At 53.6% G+C, this 18,175-nt stretch overlaps 1 protein-coding gene across 1 annotated transcript in view; it reads right to left on the minus strand.

The window, feature by feature from the left end:
• The window catches only part of LOC139274681 (dynein heavy chain domain-containing protein 1), a 454,628-nt gene that overhangs the window by 186,634 nt on the left and 249,819 nt on the right, over positions 1-18,175 (minus strand). Inside the window, exons 13-16 of the mRNA XM_070891360.1 lie at positions 14,882-15,007; positions 13,975-14,251; positions 8,324-8,451; positions 7,038-7,236 (exon numbers count right to left, since the gene is read on the minus strand). Coding sequence (XP_070747461.1) covers positions 7,038-7,236; positions 8,324-8,451; positions 13,975-14,251; positions 14,882-15,007 — 730 coding nt within the window. The remainder of the gene's footprint in view (positions 1-7,037; positions 7,237-8,323; positions 8,452-13,974; positions 14,252-14,881; positions 15,008-18,175) is intronic.

Genomic DNA, 18,175 nt, shown 5'->3' on the forward strand with positions numbered 1-18,175 from the left:
GGTGAGATTGGTTTCCAGGGGCAGCACTCCGGCTGTCCATTTTACACTCCACCTGAGAGTCACCCCAATGCAATGCAGGATCCCCATTGTGACCGTCCGGGGAGAGGCAGCCCCGTACCCCAGCAAGGGGCAGTGCCCAGGAGGGGGTCCATAGTCCATCGAGGGGCAATGCCCAGGGACCAGACTTTAATCTACATATAGATTGGGCTAACCAAACTGGTAGCAATACGGTGGGGGAGGATTTCCTGGAGTGTATTAGGGATGGTTTTCCAGACCAATATGTCTAGGAACCAACTCGGGAGCTGGCCATCCTAGACTGGGTGATGTGTAATGAGAAGGGACTAATTAGCAATCTTGTTGTGCGAGGCCCCTTGGGGAAGAGTGACCATAATATGGTAGAATTCTTTATTAAGATGGAGAGTGACAGTGTTAATTCAGAAACTAGGGTCCTGAACTTAAGGAAAGGTAACTTCGATGGTATGAGGCGTGAATTGGCTAGAATAGACCGGCAAATGATACTTAGAGGGTTGACAGTGGATAGGCAATGGCAAACATTTAAAGATCACATGGATGAACTTCAACAATTGCACATCTCTGTCTGGAGTAAAAATAAAACGGGGAAGGTGGCTCAACCGTGGCTAACAAGGGAAATTAACGATTGTGTTAAATCCAAGGAAGAGGCATATAAATTGGCCAGAAAAAGCAGCAAACCTGAGGACTGGGAGAATTTTAGAATTCAGCAGAGGAGGACAAAGGGTTTAATTAGGAGGGGGAAAATTGAGTACGAGAGAGAGCTTGCTGGGAACATAAAAACTAACTGCAAAAGCTTCTACAGATATGTGAAGAGAAAAAGATTAGTGAAGACCAACGTGGGTCCCTTGCAGTCAGAATCAGATGAATTTATAATGGGGAACAAAAATGGCGGACCAGTTGAACAAATACTTCGGTTCTGTCTTCACGAAGGAAGACACAAATAATGTTCCGGAAATATTAGGGGACCGAGGGTCCAGTCAGAAGGAACTGAAGGAAATCCTTATTAATGAGGAAATTGTGTTAGGGAAATTGATGGGATTGAAGGCCGATAAATCCCCAGGGCCTGATAGTCTGCATCCCAGAGTACTTAACGAAGTGGCCCTAGAAATAGTGGATGCATTGGTGATCATTTTCCAACAGTCTAGCGACTCGGGATCAGTTCTTATAGACTGGAGGGTAGCTAATGTCACACCACTTTTTAAGAAAGGAGGCAGAGAGAAAACGGGTAATTATAGACCGGTTAGCCTGACATCAGTAGTGGGGAAAATGTTGGAATCAATTATTAAAGATGGAGTAGCAGCACATTTGGAAAGAAGTGATAGGATCGGTGAAAGTGAAATCATGCTTGACAAATCTTCTGGAATTTTTTGAGGATGTAACTAGTAGAGTGGACAAGGGAGAACCAGTGGATGTGGTGTACTTGGACTTTCAAAAGGCTTTTGACAAGGTCCCATATAAGAGATCGGTGTGCAAAATTAAGGCACATGGTATTAGAAACATAGAACCATAGAAAATAGGTGCAGGAGTAGGCCATTCGGCCCTTCGAGCCTGCACCGCCATTCAATGAGTTTATGGCTGAACATGCAACTTCAGTACCCCATTCCTGCTTTCTCGCCATACCCCTTGATCCCCCTAGTAGTAAGGACGACATCTAACTCATTTTTGAATATATTTAGTGAATTGGCCTCAACTACTTTCTGTGGTAGAGAATTCCACAGGTTCACCACTCTCTGGGTGAAGAAGTTTCTCCTCATCTCAGTCCTAAAATGGCTTACCCCTTATCCTTAGACTGTGTCCCCTGGTTCTGGACTTCCCCAACATCGGGAACATTCTTCCTGCATCTACCCTGTCTGAACCCATCAGAATTTTAAACGTTTCTATGAGAGCCCCTCTCATTCTTCTGAACTCCAGTGAATACAAGCCCAGTTGATCCAGTCTTTCTTGATATGTCAGTCCCGCCATCCCGGCAATCAGTCTGGTGAACCTTCGCTGCACTCCCTCAATAGCAAGAATGTCCTTCCTCAAGTTAGACGACCAAAACTGTACACAGTACTCCAGGTGTGTCCTCACCAAGGCCCTGTACAACTGTAGTAACACCTCCCTGCCCCTGTACTCAAATCCCTTCGCTATGAAGGCCAACATGCCATTTGCTTTCTTAACCGCCTGCTGTACCTGCATGCCAACCTTCAATGACTGATGTACCATGACACCCAGGTCTCGTTGCACCTCCCCTTTTCCTAATCTGTCACCATTCAGATAATAGTCTGTCTCTCTGTTTTTATCACCAAAGTGGATAACCTCACATTTATCCACATTATACTTCATCTGCCATGCATTTACCCACTCACCTAACCTATCCAAGTCGCTCTGCAGCCTCATAGCATCCTCCTCGCAGCTCACACTTAACCCAACTTAGTGTCATCTGCAAATTTGGAGATACTACATTTAATCCCCTCGTCTAAATCATTAATGTAGAATGTAAACAGCTGGGGCCCCAGCACAGAACCTTGCGGTACCCCACTAGTCACTGCCTGCCATTCTGAAAAGTACCCATTTACTCCTACTCTTTGCTTCCTGTCTGACAACCAGTTCTCAATCCACGTCAGCACACTACCCCCAATTCCATGTGCTTTAACTTTGCACATTAATCTCTTGTGTGGGACCTTGTCGAAAGCCTTCTGAAAGTCCAAATACACCACATCAACTGGTTCTCCCTTGTCCACTCTACTGGAAACATCCTCAAAAAATTCCAAAAGATTTGTCAAGCATGATTTCCCTTTCACAAATCCATGCTGACTTGGACCTATCATGTCACCTCTTTCCAAATGCGCTGCTATGACATCCTTAATAATTGATTCCATCATTTTACCCACAACTGAGGTCAGGCTGACCGGTCTATAATTCCCTGTTTTCTCTCTCCCTCCTTTTTTAAAAAGTGGGGTTACATTGGCTACCCTCCACTCCATAGGAACTGATCCAGAGTCAATGGAATGTTGGAAAATGACTGTCAATGCATCAGCTATTTCCAAGGCCACCTCCTTAAGTAGTCTGGGATGCAGTCCATCAGGCCCTGGGGATTTATCGGCCTTCAATCCCATCAATTTTCCCAACACAATTTCCCGACTAATAAGGATTTCCCTCAGTTCCTCCTCTTTACTAGACCCTCTGACCCCTTTTATATCTGGAAGGTTGTTTGTGTCCTCCTTAGTGAATACCGAACCAAAGTTCTTGTTCAATTGGTCTGCCATTTCTTTGTTCCCCGTTATGACTTCCCCTGATTCTGACTGCAGGGGACCTACGTTTGTCTTTACTAACCTTTTTCTCTTTACACATCTGTAGAAACTTTTGCAGTCCATCTTAATGTTCCCTGCAAGCTTCTTCTCGTACTCCATTTTCCCTACCCTAATCAAACCTTTTGTCCTCCTCTGCTGAGTTCTAAATTTCTCCCAGTCCCCAGGTTCGCTGCTATTTCTGGCCAATTTGTATGCCACTTCCTTGGCTTTAATCCTATCCCTGATTTCCCTTGATAGCCACGGTTGAGCCACCTTCCCTTTTTTATTTTTACGCCAGACAGGGTTGTACATTTGTTGTAGTTCATCCACGCGGTCTCTAAATGTCTGCCATTGCCCATCCACAGTCAACCCCTTAAGTATCATTCGCCAATCTATCCTAGCCAATTCACGCCTCATACCTACAAAGTTACCCTTCTTTAAGTTCTGGACCATGGTCTCTGAATTAACTGTTTCATTCTCCATCCTAATGCAGAATTCCACCATATTATGGTCACTCTTCCCCAAGGGGCCTCGCACAACGAGATTGCTAATTAATCCTCTCTCATTACAGAACACCCAGTCTAAGATGGCCTCCCCCCTAGTTGATTCCTCGACATATTGGTCTAGAAAACCATCCCTTATGCACTCCAGGAAATCCTCCTCCGCCGTATTGCTTCCAGTTTGGTTAACCCAATCTATGTGCATATTAAAGTCACCCATTATAACTGCTGCACCTTTATTGCATGCACCCCTAATTTCATGTTTGATGCCCTCCCCAACATCACTACTACTGTTTGGAGGTCTGTACACAACTCCACGAACATTTTTTGCCCTTTGGTGTTCTGCAGCTCTACCCATATAGATTCCACATCATCCAAGCTAATGTCCTTCCTAACTATTGCATTAATCTCCTCTTTAACCAGCAATGCTACCCCACCTCCTTTTCCTTTTATTCTATCCTTCCTGAATGTTGAATACCCCTGGATGTTGAGTTCCCAGCCCTGATCATCCTGGAGCCACGTCTCCGTAATCCCAATCACATCATATTTGTTAACATCTATTTGCACAGTTAATTCATCCACCTTATTACGGATACTCCTTGCATTAAGACACAAAGCCTTCAGGCTTGTTTTTTTAACACCCTTTGACCTTTTAGAATTATCATGTAGTGTGGCCCTTTTTGTTTCTTGCCTTTGTTTACTCGGCCTTCCACTATTGCTTTTTACCTTTCTACCATCTGTTTCTGACTCCATATTACTTCGCCCTATCTCGCTGCATAGGTTCCCATCCCCCTGCCATATTAGTTTAAACATTCCTGAACTGCATTAGCAAATGTTACCCCCCGGACATCAGTTCCAGTCCTGCCCAAGTGCAGACCGTCCCTTTTGTACAGGTCCCACTTCCCCCAGAACTGGTTCCAATGTCCCAGGAATTTGAATCCCTCCCTCTTGCACCACTGCTCAAGCCACGTATTTATTCTAACTATCCTGCTCCCTCTACTCTGATTAGCACGTGGCACTGGTAGCAATCCAGAGATTACGACCTTTGAGGTCCTACTTTTTAATTTAACTCCTTGCTCCCTAAATTTAGCTTGTAGGACCTCTTCCCGCTTCTTACCTATATCGTTGGTACCTACATGTACCACGACAACTGGCTGTTCACCCTCCCTCTCCAGAATGCTCTGCAGCCGCTCCGAGACATCCTTGACTCTTGCACCAGGGAGGCAACATACCATCCTGGAGTCTCGGTTGCGGCCGCAGAAACTCCTATCTATTCCCCTTGCAATAGAGTCCGCTATCACTATAGCTCTCCCACTCTTTAGGGGTAATATACTGATGTGGATAGACTGGTTGGCAGACAGGAAACAGAGAGTTGGGATAAACAGATCATTTTCAGAATAGCTGGCAGTGACTAGTGGGGTGCCACAGGGCTCAGTGCTGGGACCCCAGCTATTTACAATATACATTAATGATTTGGATGAAGGAAATGAGTGTAATGTCTCCAGGTTTGCAGACGACACTAAACTGGGTGGCGGTGTGAGCTGTGAGGAGGATACGAAGAGACTGCAGGTTGACTTGGACAGGTTCGGTGAGTGGGAAAATGCATGGCAGATGCAGTATAATGTGGATAAATTTGAGGTTATCCACTTTGGGGGCAAAAACACGAAGGCAGAATATTATCTGAATGGTGGAAGATTAGGAAAAGGGGAGGTGCAACGAGACCTGGGTGTCATGGTTCATCAGTCATTGAAAGTTGGCATGCAGGTACAGCAGGCGGTGAAGAAGGCAAATGGTATGTTGGCCTTCATAGCGAGGGGATTTGAGTATAGGAACAGGGAGGTCTTATTGCAGTTGTACAGGGCCTTAGTGAGGCCTCAACTGGAATATTGTGTTCAGTTTTGGTCTCCTAATCTGAGGAAGGACGTTCTTGCTATTGAGGAAGTGCAGCGAAGGTTCACCAGACTGATTCCCGGGATGGCAGGACTGACATATGAGGAGAGACTGGATCGACTGGGCCTGTATTCACTGGAGTTTAGAAGGATGGGATCTCATAGAAACATATAAAATTCTGACTGGACTGGACAGGTTAGATGCAGGAAGAATGTTCCCGATGTTGGAGAAGTCCAGAACCAGGGGACACAGTCGAAGGATAAGGGGTAGGCCATTTAGGACTGAGATGAGGAGAAACTTCTTCACTCAGAGAGTTGTTAACCTGTGGAATTCCCGACCGCAGAGAGTTGTTGATGCTAGTTCATTGGATATATTCAAGAGGGAGTTAGATATGGCCCTTTATGGCTAAAGGGATCAAGGGGTATGGAAAGAAAACAGGAATGGGGTACTGAAGTTGCATGTTCAGCCATGAACTCATTGAATGGCGGTGCAGGCTCGAAGGGTTGAATGGCCTTCTTCTGCACCTATTTTCTATATTTCTATGTTTCTGTACCCCAGTGAGAGGCAGTGCCTGGGAGGGGGGGACCGTACCCCATTGAGGGCAGTCTCCGGGGAGTGTACCCCAGCGAGGAGCAGTGCCTGGGGAGTGTACCCCAGCGACGGGCAGTGCCCGGGGAGTGTACCCCAGCGACGGGCAGTGCCCGGGGAGTGTACCCCAGCGACGGGCAGTGCCCGGGGAGCGTACCTGACCGACGGGCAGTGCCCGGGGAGTGTACCCCAGCGAGGGGCAGTGTCTGGGGAGTGTACCTCAGCGAGGGGCAGTGTCCGGGGAGTGTACCCAGCAACGGGCAGTGACCGGGGAGTGTACCCCAGCAACGGGCAGTGCCCATGGAGCATACCCGAGCGACGGGCAGTGACCGGGGGAGGGGGATCATCCCCCAGCGAGCGGCAGTGCCCAGGGGGTGACTGTACCCCAGCGAGGGGCAGTGCCCGGGGACCGTACCCCAGTGACGGGCAGTGCCTGGGAGCATACCCCAGCAACGGGCAGTGCCCGGGAGCATACCCCAGCAACGGGCAGTGCCCGGGAGCGTACCTCAGCAACGGGTAGTGCCCGGGGACCGTACCCCAGCAACAGGCAGTGCCTGGGGACCGTACCCCAGCGACGGGCAGTGCCCGGGGACCATACCCCAGCGAGGGGCAGTGCCCGGGGACCGTACCCCAGCGAGGAGCAGTGCCCGGCGGGCGAGCGTACCCCATTGAAGGCAGTGCCCGGGGAGCGTACCACATTGAGGCAGTGCCCGGGGACCATACCCCAGCGACGGGCAGTGCCCGGGGACCGTACCAGTGAAGATGGCCTTCCAGTGCCTCTGCTGCATCTCGGGATGGCGAAGATCCACCAGGGGCAGCAGGCAGCGTTGAAACTCCAACACCAGCTGTTCGGTGGCGGCCACAATCGGATCGTCAGCCGGGAGAGATTCTTTCAGGTGCCCCACTCTCGACAGCCACTCGTCCACCACTTCCACCACCAGCTTCACATCGAACTGAGGGTGTAACACAGGGTCTGAGTGTGGGCAACGCAACTCCCCGAACCATCAAAGTACACAATCCCTGCCAACTCTCCGCTCTCACCCACATCCCATCGCCATTCCACTCGCTAATCATTCTCCCTCTACACTGTCCCATCAAACACTCCCAGGGCAGGTACAGGGGGTTAGATACAGAGTAAAGCTCCCTCTACACTGTCCCATCAAACACTCCCAGGGCAGGTACAGCATGGGGTTAGATACAGAGTAAAGCTCCCTCTACACTGTCCCATCAAACACTCCCAGGGCAGGTACAGCACGGGGTTAGATACAGAGTAAAGCTCCCTCTACACTGTCTCATCAAACACTCCCAGGGCAGGTACAAGGGGTTAGATACAGAGTAAAGCTCCCTCTACACTGTCCCATCAAACACTCCCGGGGCAGTTACAGGGGGTTAGATACAGAGTAAAGCTCCCTCGACACTGTCCCATCAAACACTCCCAGGGCAGGTACAAGGGGTTAGATACAGAGTAAAGCTCCCTCTACACTGTCCCATCAAACACTCCCAGGGCAGGTACAGGGGGTTAGATACAGAGTAAAGCTCCCTCTACACTGTCCCATCAAACACTCCCAGGGCAGGTACAGCAGGTAAAGGTGATGTATTGGATGTTGGGTAAGTGCAGGTTGGACTCTGCGTTATCAGAGTGGCAGCTGCACAGGGTCAGGAGCAGCCATTCAGCCCCTCGTGCCCGTTAGCCTTTCAATGAAATCATGGCTGATCTGTGACCTAATTCTTTTGTCTGCCTTGGTCCCATATCCCTTAATACCTTTGGTTAACAAAAATGCCTGTCTGAGTTTGAGCTTGGGGAGAGGAGTGGAGAGTTGCACAAGGTGATCAGCCATTCCAGCGAGGATCCCACACAGCCATTGTCCATGGACAGTTGCGCAGCAAAGATCAAGGGCTTCAGGGCTGCTGAGTGCACACAGTGAGCATCGGGAGTTGTGAGGGGGTCTTTGAGATTCCCGTGTCCTGCGATGCCACCTCTGGGGCAGCACTGGTGCGTGAAACCTCCCCCATTGGCCGGGTAGATGGCAGGTGCCTTACCTGGGAGAATGGTGTCGTCTTCCATTCCTTGATTTCCTCCAACGCCGAATAATAGAGGTTCCACACCTCCCACCGGGAATTGATATTTGTTTCTGCCAGTGTCAAAAAAGCCAGGTTGGCGGGTTTGCCTACAGAGAGAGCAGCACACGAGGAGGTGGAGTTAGCGAAGGACACATGCCTCAGGTCTCTGCCCCAGCACTTGCCCCATCTCCCACACAGCACAAGGTGGGAGGCAGGCCAGGGGCGTGTTAGAATACAGGTCTCGAGGTAACAACAGCAGCAATCAGGGTTTCAGCAGCGGATGAGCTGAGGCGGCAGGAGGAGTGATGGGCGATGTTACAGAGGAGAAAGGAGGCCTTCTTAGTGATGGGGGCCGCACAGAAATCCATTCACACGAACGCTCGCGACCTCTACAATCCTCCACACAGGCGCCTGCGACTCTACAATCCCAGACACCAGCGTTTGCGTCTTCGATGGTTTGAGGCGTGAATTGGCTCGGATAGACTGGCAACTGATACTTAAAGGGTTGACGGTGGATAGGCAATGGCAGACATTTAAAGATCACATGGATGAACTACAACAATTGTACATCCCTGTCAGGTGTAAAAATAAAACGGGGAAGGTGGCTCAACCGTGGCTAACAAGGGAAATTAGGGATAGTGTTAAATCCAAGGAAGAGGCATATAAATTGGCCAGAAAAAGCAGCAAACCTGAGGACTGGGAGAAATTTAGAATTCAGCAGAGGAGGACAAAGGGTTTAATTAGGAGGGGGAAAATAGAGTATGAGAGGAAGCTTGCCGGGAACATAAAAACTGACTGCAAAAGCTTCTATAGATATGTGAAGAGAAAAAGATTAGTGAAGACCAACGTAGATCCCTTGCAGTCAGAATCAGAAACAGAATGGGGAACAAAGAAATGGCAGACCAATTGAACAAATACTTTAGCTCTGTCTTCACGGTTGATGGCACAAATAACCTTCCGGAAATACTAGGGGACCGAGGGTCTAGTGAAAAGGACGAACGGAAGGAAATCAGGAAATTGTGTTCGGGAAATTGATGGGATTGAAGATCGATAATTTCCCAGGGCCTGATAGTCTGCATCCCAGAGTACTTAAGGCAGTGGCCCTAGAAATAGTAGATGCATTGGTGATCATTTTCCAACAGTCTATTGACTCTGGATCAGTTCCTCTGGATTGGAGGGTAGCTAATGTAACCCCACTTTTTAAAAAAGGAGGCAGAGAGAAAACACGGAAGTATAGATCGGTTAGCCTGACAACAGTGGTGGGGAAAATGTTAGAATCAATTATTAAAGATGAAATAGCAGCGCATTTGGAAAGCAGTGACAGGATCGGTCCCAGTCAGCATGGATTTATGAAAGGCAAATCATGCTTGACAAATCTTCTAGAATTTTTTGAGGATGTAACTAATAGAGTGGACAAGGGAGAACCAGTGGATGTGGTGTATTTGGACTTTCAAAAGGCTTTTGACAAAGTCCCACACAAGAGATTAGTGTGCAAAATTAAAGCACATGGTATTGGGGGTCATGTATTGACGTGGATAGAGAACTGGTTGGCAGACAGGAAGCAGAGAGTCGGAATAAACAGCAATGGCAGAATGGCAGGCAGTGACTAATGGGGTACCGCAGGGCTCAGTGCTGGGACCCCAGCTATTTACAATATACATCAATGATTTAGACCAAGGAATTGAATGTAATGTCTCCAAGTTTGCAGATGACACTAAGCTGGGTGGTGGTGTGAGCTGTGAGGAGGATGCTAAGAGGCTGCAGGGTGATTTGGACAGGTTCAGTGAATGGACAAATGCATGGCAGATGCAGTATAATGTGGATAAATGTGAGGTTATCCACTTTGGTGACAAAAACAGGAAGACAAAATATTATTTGAATGGTGACAGATTAGGAAAGGGGGAGGTGCAACGAGACCTGGGTGTCATGGTACATCAGTCATTGAAGTTTGGCATGCAGGTACAGCAGGCGGTGAAGAAGACACAGGCGTCTGCCTCTCTACAATCCCAGACACAGGCATCTGCCTCTCTACAATCCCAGACACGGGCGTCTGCGTCTCTACAATCCCAGACACCGGCGTCCGCGTCTCTACCATCCCAGACACAGGCGTCCGCGTCTCTACCATCCCAGACACAGGCGTCTGCGTCTCTACCATCCCAGACACAGGCGTCTGCGTCTCTACCATCCCAGACACAGGCGTCTGCATCTCTACAATCTCAGACACCGGCGTCTGCGTCTCTACAATCCCAGACACAGGCGTCTGCCTCTCTACAATCCCAGACACAGGCGTCTGCGTCTCTACAATCCCAGACACAGGCGTCTGCCTCTCTACAATCCCAGACACAGGCGTCCGCCTCTCTACAATCCCAGACACAGGCGTCTGCCTCTCTACAATCCCAGACACAGGCGTCCGCCTCTCTACAATCCCAGACACAGGCGTCCGCCTCTCGACAATCCCAGACACCGGCGCCTGCCTCTCCACAATCCCAGACACAGGCGTCTGCGTCTCTACAATCCCAGACACAGGCGTCTGCGTCCCTACAATCCCAGACACAGGTGTCTGCATCTCTACAATCCCAGACACAGGCGTCTGCGTCTCTACAATACCAGACACAGGCGTCTGCGTCTCCACAATCCCAGACACAGGCGTCTGCCTTTCTACATTCCCAGACACAGGCGTCTGCCTCTCTACAATCCCAGACACCGGCGTCTGCGTCTCTACAATCCCAGACACCGGGGTCTGCGTCTCTACAATCCCAGACACAGGCGTCTGCCTCTCTACAATCCCAGACACAGGCGTCTGCGTCTCAACAATCCCAGACACAGGCGTCTGCCTCTCTACAATCCCAGACACAGGCGTCTGCGTCTCAACAATCCCAGACACAGGCGTCTGCCTCTCTACAATCCCAGACACCGGCGTCTGTGTCTCTACAATCCCAGACACAGGCGTCTGCCTCTCTACAATCCCAGACACCGGCGTCTGCCTCTCTACAAGCCCAGACACCGGCGTCTGCCTCTCTACAAGCCCAGACACCGGCGTCTGCCTCTCTACAAGCCCAGACACCGGCGTCTGCTTCTCTACAATCCCAGACACCGGCGTCTGCGTCTCTACAATCCCAGACACAGGCGTCTGCGTCTCTACAATCCCAGACACAGAATTCTGCGTCTCTACAATCCCAGACACAGGCGTCTGCCTCTCTACAATCCCAGACACAGGCGTCTGCCTCTCTACAATCCCAGACACCGGCGTCTGCCTCTCTACAATCCCAGACACCGGCGTCTGCCTCTCTACAATCCCAGACACCGGCGCCTGGCTCTCCACAATCCCAGACACAGGCGTCTGCCTCTCTACAATCCCAGACACAGGCGTCTGCCTCTCTACAATCCCAGACACCGGGGTCTGCCTCTCTACAATCCCAGACACCAGCGTCTGCCTCTCTACAATCCCAGACACCAGCGTCTGCCTCTCTACAATCCCAGACACCGGCATCTGCCTCTCTACAATCCCAGACACAGGCGTCTGCCTCTCTACAATCCCAGACACCGGCATCTGCCTCTCTACAATCCCAGACACCAGCGTCTGCCTCTCTACAATCCCAGACACCAGCGTCTGCCTCTCTACAATCCCAGACACCAGCGTCTGCCTCTCTACAATCCCAGACATCGGGGTCTGCCTCTCTACAATCCCAGACACCAGCGTCTGCCTCTCTACAATCCCAGACACAGGCGTCTGCCTCTCTACCATCCCAGACACAGGCGTCTGCCTCTCTACAATCCCAGACACCAGCGTCTGCCTCTCTACAATCCCAGACACCGGCGTCTGCATCTCTACAATCCCAGACACAGGCGTCTGCCTCTCTACAATCCCAGACACAGTCGTCTGCCTCTCTACAATCCCAGACACCGGCGTCTGCCTCTCTACAAGCCCAGACACCGGCGTCTGCCTCTCTACAAGCCCAGACACCGGCGTCTGCTTCTCTACAATCCCAGACACCGGCGTCTGCGTCTCTACAATCCCAGACACAGGCGTCTGCGTCTCTACAATCCCAGACACAGAATTCTGCGTCTCTACAATCCCAGACACAGGCGTCTGCCTCTCTACAATCCCAGACACAGGCGTCTGCCTCTCTACAATCCCAGACACCGGCGTCTGCCTCTCTACAATCCCAGACACCGGCGTCTGCCTCTCTACAATCCCAGACACCGGCGCCTGGCTCTCCACAATCCCAGACACAGGCGTCTGCCTCTCTACAATCCCAGACACAGGCGTCTGCCTCTCTACAATCCCAGACACCGGGGTCTGCCTCTCTACAATCCCAGACACCAGCGTCTGCCTCTCTACAATCCCAGACACCAGCGTCTGCCTCTCTACAATCCCAGACACCGGCATCTGCCTCTCTACAATCCCAGACACAGGCGTCTGCCTCTCTACAATCCCAGACACCGGCATCTGCCTCTCTACAATCCCAGACACCAGCGTCTGCCTCTCTACAATCCCAGACATCGGGGTCTGCCTCTCTACAATCCCAGACACCAGCGTCTGCCTCTCTACAATCCCAGACACAGGCGTCTGCCTCTCTACCATCCCAGACACAGGCGTCTGCCTCTCTACAATCCCAGACACCAGCGTCTGCCTCTCTACAATCCCAGACACCGGCGTCTGCATCTCTACAATCCCAGACACAGGCGTCTGCCTCTCTACAATCCCAGACACAGTCGTCTGCCTCTCTACAATCCCAGACACCGGCGTCTGCCTCTCTACAATCCCAGACACAGAATTCTGCTTCTCTACAATCCCAGACACCGGCGTCTGCGTCTCTACAACCCCAGACACAGGCGTCTGCGTCTCTACAATCCCAGACACAGAATTCTGCGTCTCTACAATCCCAGACACAGGCGTCTGCCTCTCTACAATCCCAGACACAGGCGTCTGCCTCTCTACAATCCCAGACACAGGCGTCTGCCTCTCTACAATCCCAGACACCGGCGCCTGGCTCTCCACAATCCCAGACACAGGCGTCTGCGTTTCAACAATCCCAGACACCGGCGTCTGCCTCTCTACAATCCCAGACACCGGCGTCTGCCTCTCTACAATCCCAGACACAGGCGTCTGCCTCTCTACAATCCCAGACACAGGCGTCTGCGTCTCTACAATCCCAGACACAGGCGTCTGCCTCTCTACAATCCCAGACACAGGCGTCTGCCTCTCTACAATCCCAGACACAGGCATCTGCCTCTCTACAATCCCAGACACAGGCGTCTGCCTCTCTACAATCCCAGACACCGGCGTCTGCCTCTCTACAATCCCAGACACCGGTGTCTGCCTCTCTACAATCCCAGACACAGGCGTCTGCCTCTCTACAATCCCAGACACCGGTGTCTGCCTCTCTACAATCCCAGACACCGGCGTCTGCCTCTCTACAATCCCAGACACAGGCGTCAGCCTCTCTACAATCCCAGACACAGGCGTCAGCCTCTCTACAATCCCAGACACAGGCGTCAGCCTCTCTACAATCCCAGACACCGGCGCCTGCGACTCTACAATCCCAGACACGGGGGTTTACGATCCCTACAATCCCAGACATGGGGGTTTACGATCCCTACAATCCCAGAGGACGGGCGTCCCCTACCTTTGATCGTGTTCCTGGACTCGCTGAGCTCCCGCAGAGATGTTGCCACTGACAAGAACCTTGTTTTCAGTTCCTGTATCTGCTGGATGATGGTGGCTCTGTTCTGGGAAGGGTCTAGGTAGGGGCCGGAGGTGATGATGGAATTCATTGTCCGCACTTCTGCAGTGAGGACTTTGAAGCTGTGCTCCAAGGTGTTGATGACATTTTCCCGCTGAATCCTGGTAAATTCTGTGGCTGCATTACAGTCCTGTTGAAAGGTATTCCAAAGGTATTCCACCTGGTGAGAGAGCAGAGCATCAGCACTGAGTACCGCCAGGCGGCAGCATTTCTGCACGTGGATTATGTTTAAACATACACTCGTCGCCAGCTGCCCAGAAACTGCTTTTAGCACTTTTAGAAATGGGAGGAGACCATTCAGCCCCTTGAGCCTATTCCTCCAGTCAATTTGATCATGGCTAATCTGTATATTAATTCCATCTACCTGCATCTGTTCTGTAACCCTTAATACCCATACCAACCATAATCCATCGATCTCCATTTTGACAATTTGAATTGCCCCCCAGCACCTCAGTGTTTGGGGGAAGAGTGTTCCAGATTCCCAGCACCCTGTGTGTGAAGAAGTGCTCCCTGAACGGCCGGGCTCTAATTTTAAGGTCCTGCCCCTTGTTCTGGACTTCCCCCCACCAGAGGGAACAGTTTCTCTCGATCCACCCGATCGAATCCTGTAATCATCGTAAACCCCTCGATCAGATCGTCCTCAATCTTCTACACTCGAGGGATACAGGCCCAGTCTGAGCGACAATTGGGGGGAGCTCGTGTTCAACGGCCGACGTGCAGGATGTGGCCACGACCCCACGACCCCTGGACCCTCCCTCGTTTGGCTCCCCCGGGACCTTGGCTTCCTTACCTGCTCCTCCTCCCTCTCCTCGTATGAAGAATGTTGCTCGAACTGCTGGCGGACGATCTGGATGAGCGAGAGGGTGTGATCCAGCCCCTGCTGGAAAATCGAGGCCATGTGATTGTACAGCTCCGACTGGGAAACAAGGGAGACACATCAGAAAGGTTCAGGCAGGCCTGCCAAGTAATTAGAAATGGAACCCTCACCAGGCGTGAAGCTCGCCGGCTGATCACCCAACAACCGCATTTATATAGCGCCTTTAACACAGTAACGCATCTCAAGGTGCTTCACAGGAGCAATTATCCAACAAAATTTGACACCGAGCCATATAAGGAGACATTCGGACAGGTGACCAAAAAACTGGGTCACAGAAGTAAGTTTTAAGGAGTGTTTTAAAGGAGAGAGAGGCGGAGGGAGAGCTTTAGGGAGGGAGTTCCAGAGCTCGGGCCCAGGCAGCTGAAGGCACGGTCGCCGATGGCGGTGCGATGGGAATCGGGGGATGGGTAAAAGAAAGAAAGGACTTGCATTTATCTCAGGCCGCTCATCGCCTCAGGACATCCCAAAGTGCGTTACTGCCAATTGATTACTTTTTGTATAGTCACTGTCGTAATGTGGGAAAAACAGCAGCCAATTTGCACAAGAGGCCAGACTGAATCAAGGTAATCGGGGAGGAGCAGCGTCAGTGGCAGTCCGGGGTCAGCGGCCGACAAAGGCCCAGCGGCAGTCCGGGGTCTGGGGCCTACAAAGGCCCAGCGGCAGTCCGGGGTCAGCGACCTACAAAGGCCCAGCGGCAGTCCGGGGTCAGCGGCCTACAAAGGCCCAGCGGCAGTCCGGGGTCAGCGGCCGACAAAGGCCCAGCGGCAGTCCGGGGTCAGCGACCTACAAAGGCCCAGCGGCAGTCCGGGGTCAGCGGCCTACAAAGGCCCAGCGGCAGTCCGGGGTCAGCGACCTACAAAGGCCCAGCGGCAGTCCGGGGTCTGGGGCCTACAAAGGCCTAGCGGCAGTCCGGGGTCTGGGGCCTACAAAGGCCCAGCGGCAGTCCGGGGTCTGGGGCCTACAAAGGCCCAGCGGCAGTCCGGGGTCAGCGGCCTACAAAGGCCCAGCGGCAGTCCGGGGTCAGCGGCCTACAAAGGCCCAGCGGCAGTCCGGGGTCAGCGACCTACAAAGGCCCAGCGGCAGTCCGGGGTCTGGGGCCTACAAAGGCCCAGCGGCAGTCCGGGGTCAGCGGCCTACAAAGGCCCAGCGGCAGTCCAGGGTCTGGGGCCTACAAAGGCCCAGCGGCAGTCCGGGGTCAGCGACCTACAAAGGCCCAGCGGCAGTCCGGGGTCTGGGGCCTACAAAGGCCCAGCGGCAGTCCGGGGTCTGGGGCCTACAAAGGCCCAGCGGCAGTCCGGGGTCTGGGGCCTACAAAGGCCCAGCGGCAGTCCGGGGTCTGGGGCCTACAAAGGCCCAGCGGCAGTCCGGGGTCAGTGACCTACAAAGGCCCAGCGGCAGTCCGGGGTCAGCGGCCGACAAAGGCCCAGCGGCAGTCCGGGGTCAGCGACCTACAAAGGCCCAGCGGCAGTCCGGGGTCTGGGGCCTACAAAGGCCCAGCGGCAGTCCGGGGTCTGGGGCCTACAAAGGCCCAGCGGCAGTCCGGGGTCTGGGGCCTACAAAGGCCCAGCGGCAGTCCGGGGTCAGCGGCCTACAAAGGCCCAGCGTCAGTCCGGGGTCAGCGGCCTACAAAGGCCCAGCGTCAGTCCGGGGTCAGCGGCCTACAAAGGCCCAGCGGCAGTCCGGGGTCTGGGGCCGACAAAGGCCCAGCGTCAGTCCGGGGTCTGGGGCCTACAAAGGCCCAGCGTCAGTCCGGGGTCAGCGGCCTACAAAGGCCCAGCGGCAGTCCGGGGTCTGGGGCCGACAAAGGCCCAGCGGCAGTCCAGGGTCTGGGGCCTACAAAGGCCCAGCGGCAGCCCGGGTTCAGCGGCCTACAAAGGCCCAGCGGCAGTCCGGGGTCAGCGGCCGACAAAGGCCCAGCGGCAGTCGGTGAGCGAGCAGTGCGGGGAGGCCCAGCGGCAGTCCGGGGTCAGCGGCCTACAAAGGCCCAGCGGCAGTCCGGGGTCTGGGGCCTACAAAGGCCCAGCGGCAGCCCGGGGTCTGGGGCCTACAAAGGCCCAGCGGCAGCCCGGGTTCAGCGGCCTACAAAGGCCCAGCGGCAGCCCGGGTTCAGCGGCCGACAAAGGCCCAGCGGCAGCCCAGGGTCAGCGGCCGACAAAGGCCCAGCGGCAGCCCGGGGTCTGGGGCCTACGAAGGCCCAGCGGCAGCCCGGGGTCAGCGGCCTACAAAGGCCCAGCGGCAGTCCGGGGTCAGCGGCCTACAAAGGCCCAGCGGCAGTCCGGGGTCTGGGGCCTACAAAGGCCCAGCGGCAGTCCGGGGTCAGCGGCCTACAAAGGCCCAGCGGCAGTCCGGGGTCTGGGGCCTACAAAGACCCAGCGGCAGTCCGGGGCCAGCGGCCGACAAAGGCCCAGCGGCAGTCCGGGGTCAGCGGCCGACAAAGGCCCAGCGGCAGTCCTGGGTCAGCGGCCGACAAAGGCCCAGCGGCAGTCCGGGGTCTGGGGCCTACAAAGGCCCAGCGGCAGTCCGGGGTCTGGGGCCTACAAAGGCCCAGCGGCAGTCCGGGGTCTGGGGCCTACAAAGGCCCAGCGGCAGTCCGGGGTCAGCGGCCTACAAAGGCCCAGCGGCAGTCCGGGGTCAGCGGCCTAAAAAGGCCCAGCGGCAGTCCGGGGTCTGGGGCCTACAAAGACCCAGCGGCAGTCCGGGGTCAGCGGCCTACAAAGGCCCAGCGGCAGTCTGGGGTCTGGGGCCTACAAAGGCCCAGCGGCAGTCCGGGGTCAGCGGCCTACAAAGACCCAGCGTCAGTCCTGGGTCAGCGGCCTACAAAGGCCCAGCGGCAGTCCGGGGTCAGCGGCCTACAAAGGCCCAGCGGCAGTCCGGGGTCTGGGGCCTACAAAGACCCAGCGGCAGTCCGGGGTCAGCGGCCTACAAAGGCCCAGCGGCAGTCCGGGGTCAGCGGCCGACAAAGGCCCAGTGACAGTCCGGGGTCAGCGGCCTACAAAGGCCCAGCGACAGTCCGGGGTCAGCGGCCTACAAAGGCCCAGCGGCAGTCGGTGAGCGAGCAGTGCGGGGAGGAGGGACAAGAAATCAAAAAGTGACGTCACAGCCAAGCTGGTAAGTGGTTGGCTGATCGGTTGGTGAGTGTATCTCTTTGATTTTGTGTTCTAATAGATAAGAGGATAAATGACTAAATAGCTGTTTAGTGTGTGTAGT

The sequence above is a fragment of the Pristiophorus japonicus genome, chromosome 10, assembly GCF_044704955.1.
Source record: "Pristiophorus japonicus isolate sPriJap1 chromosome 10, sPriJap1.hap1, whole genome shotgun sequence".
NCBI classification, from domain to species: Eukaryota; Metazoa; Chordata; class Chondrichthyes; family Pristiophoridae; genus Pristiophorus; species Pristiophorus japonicus.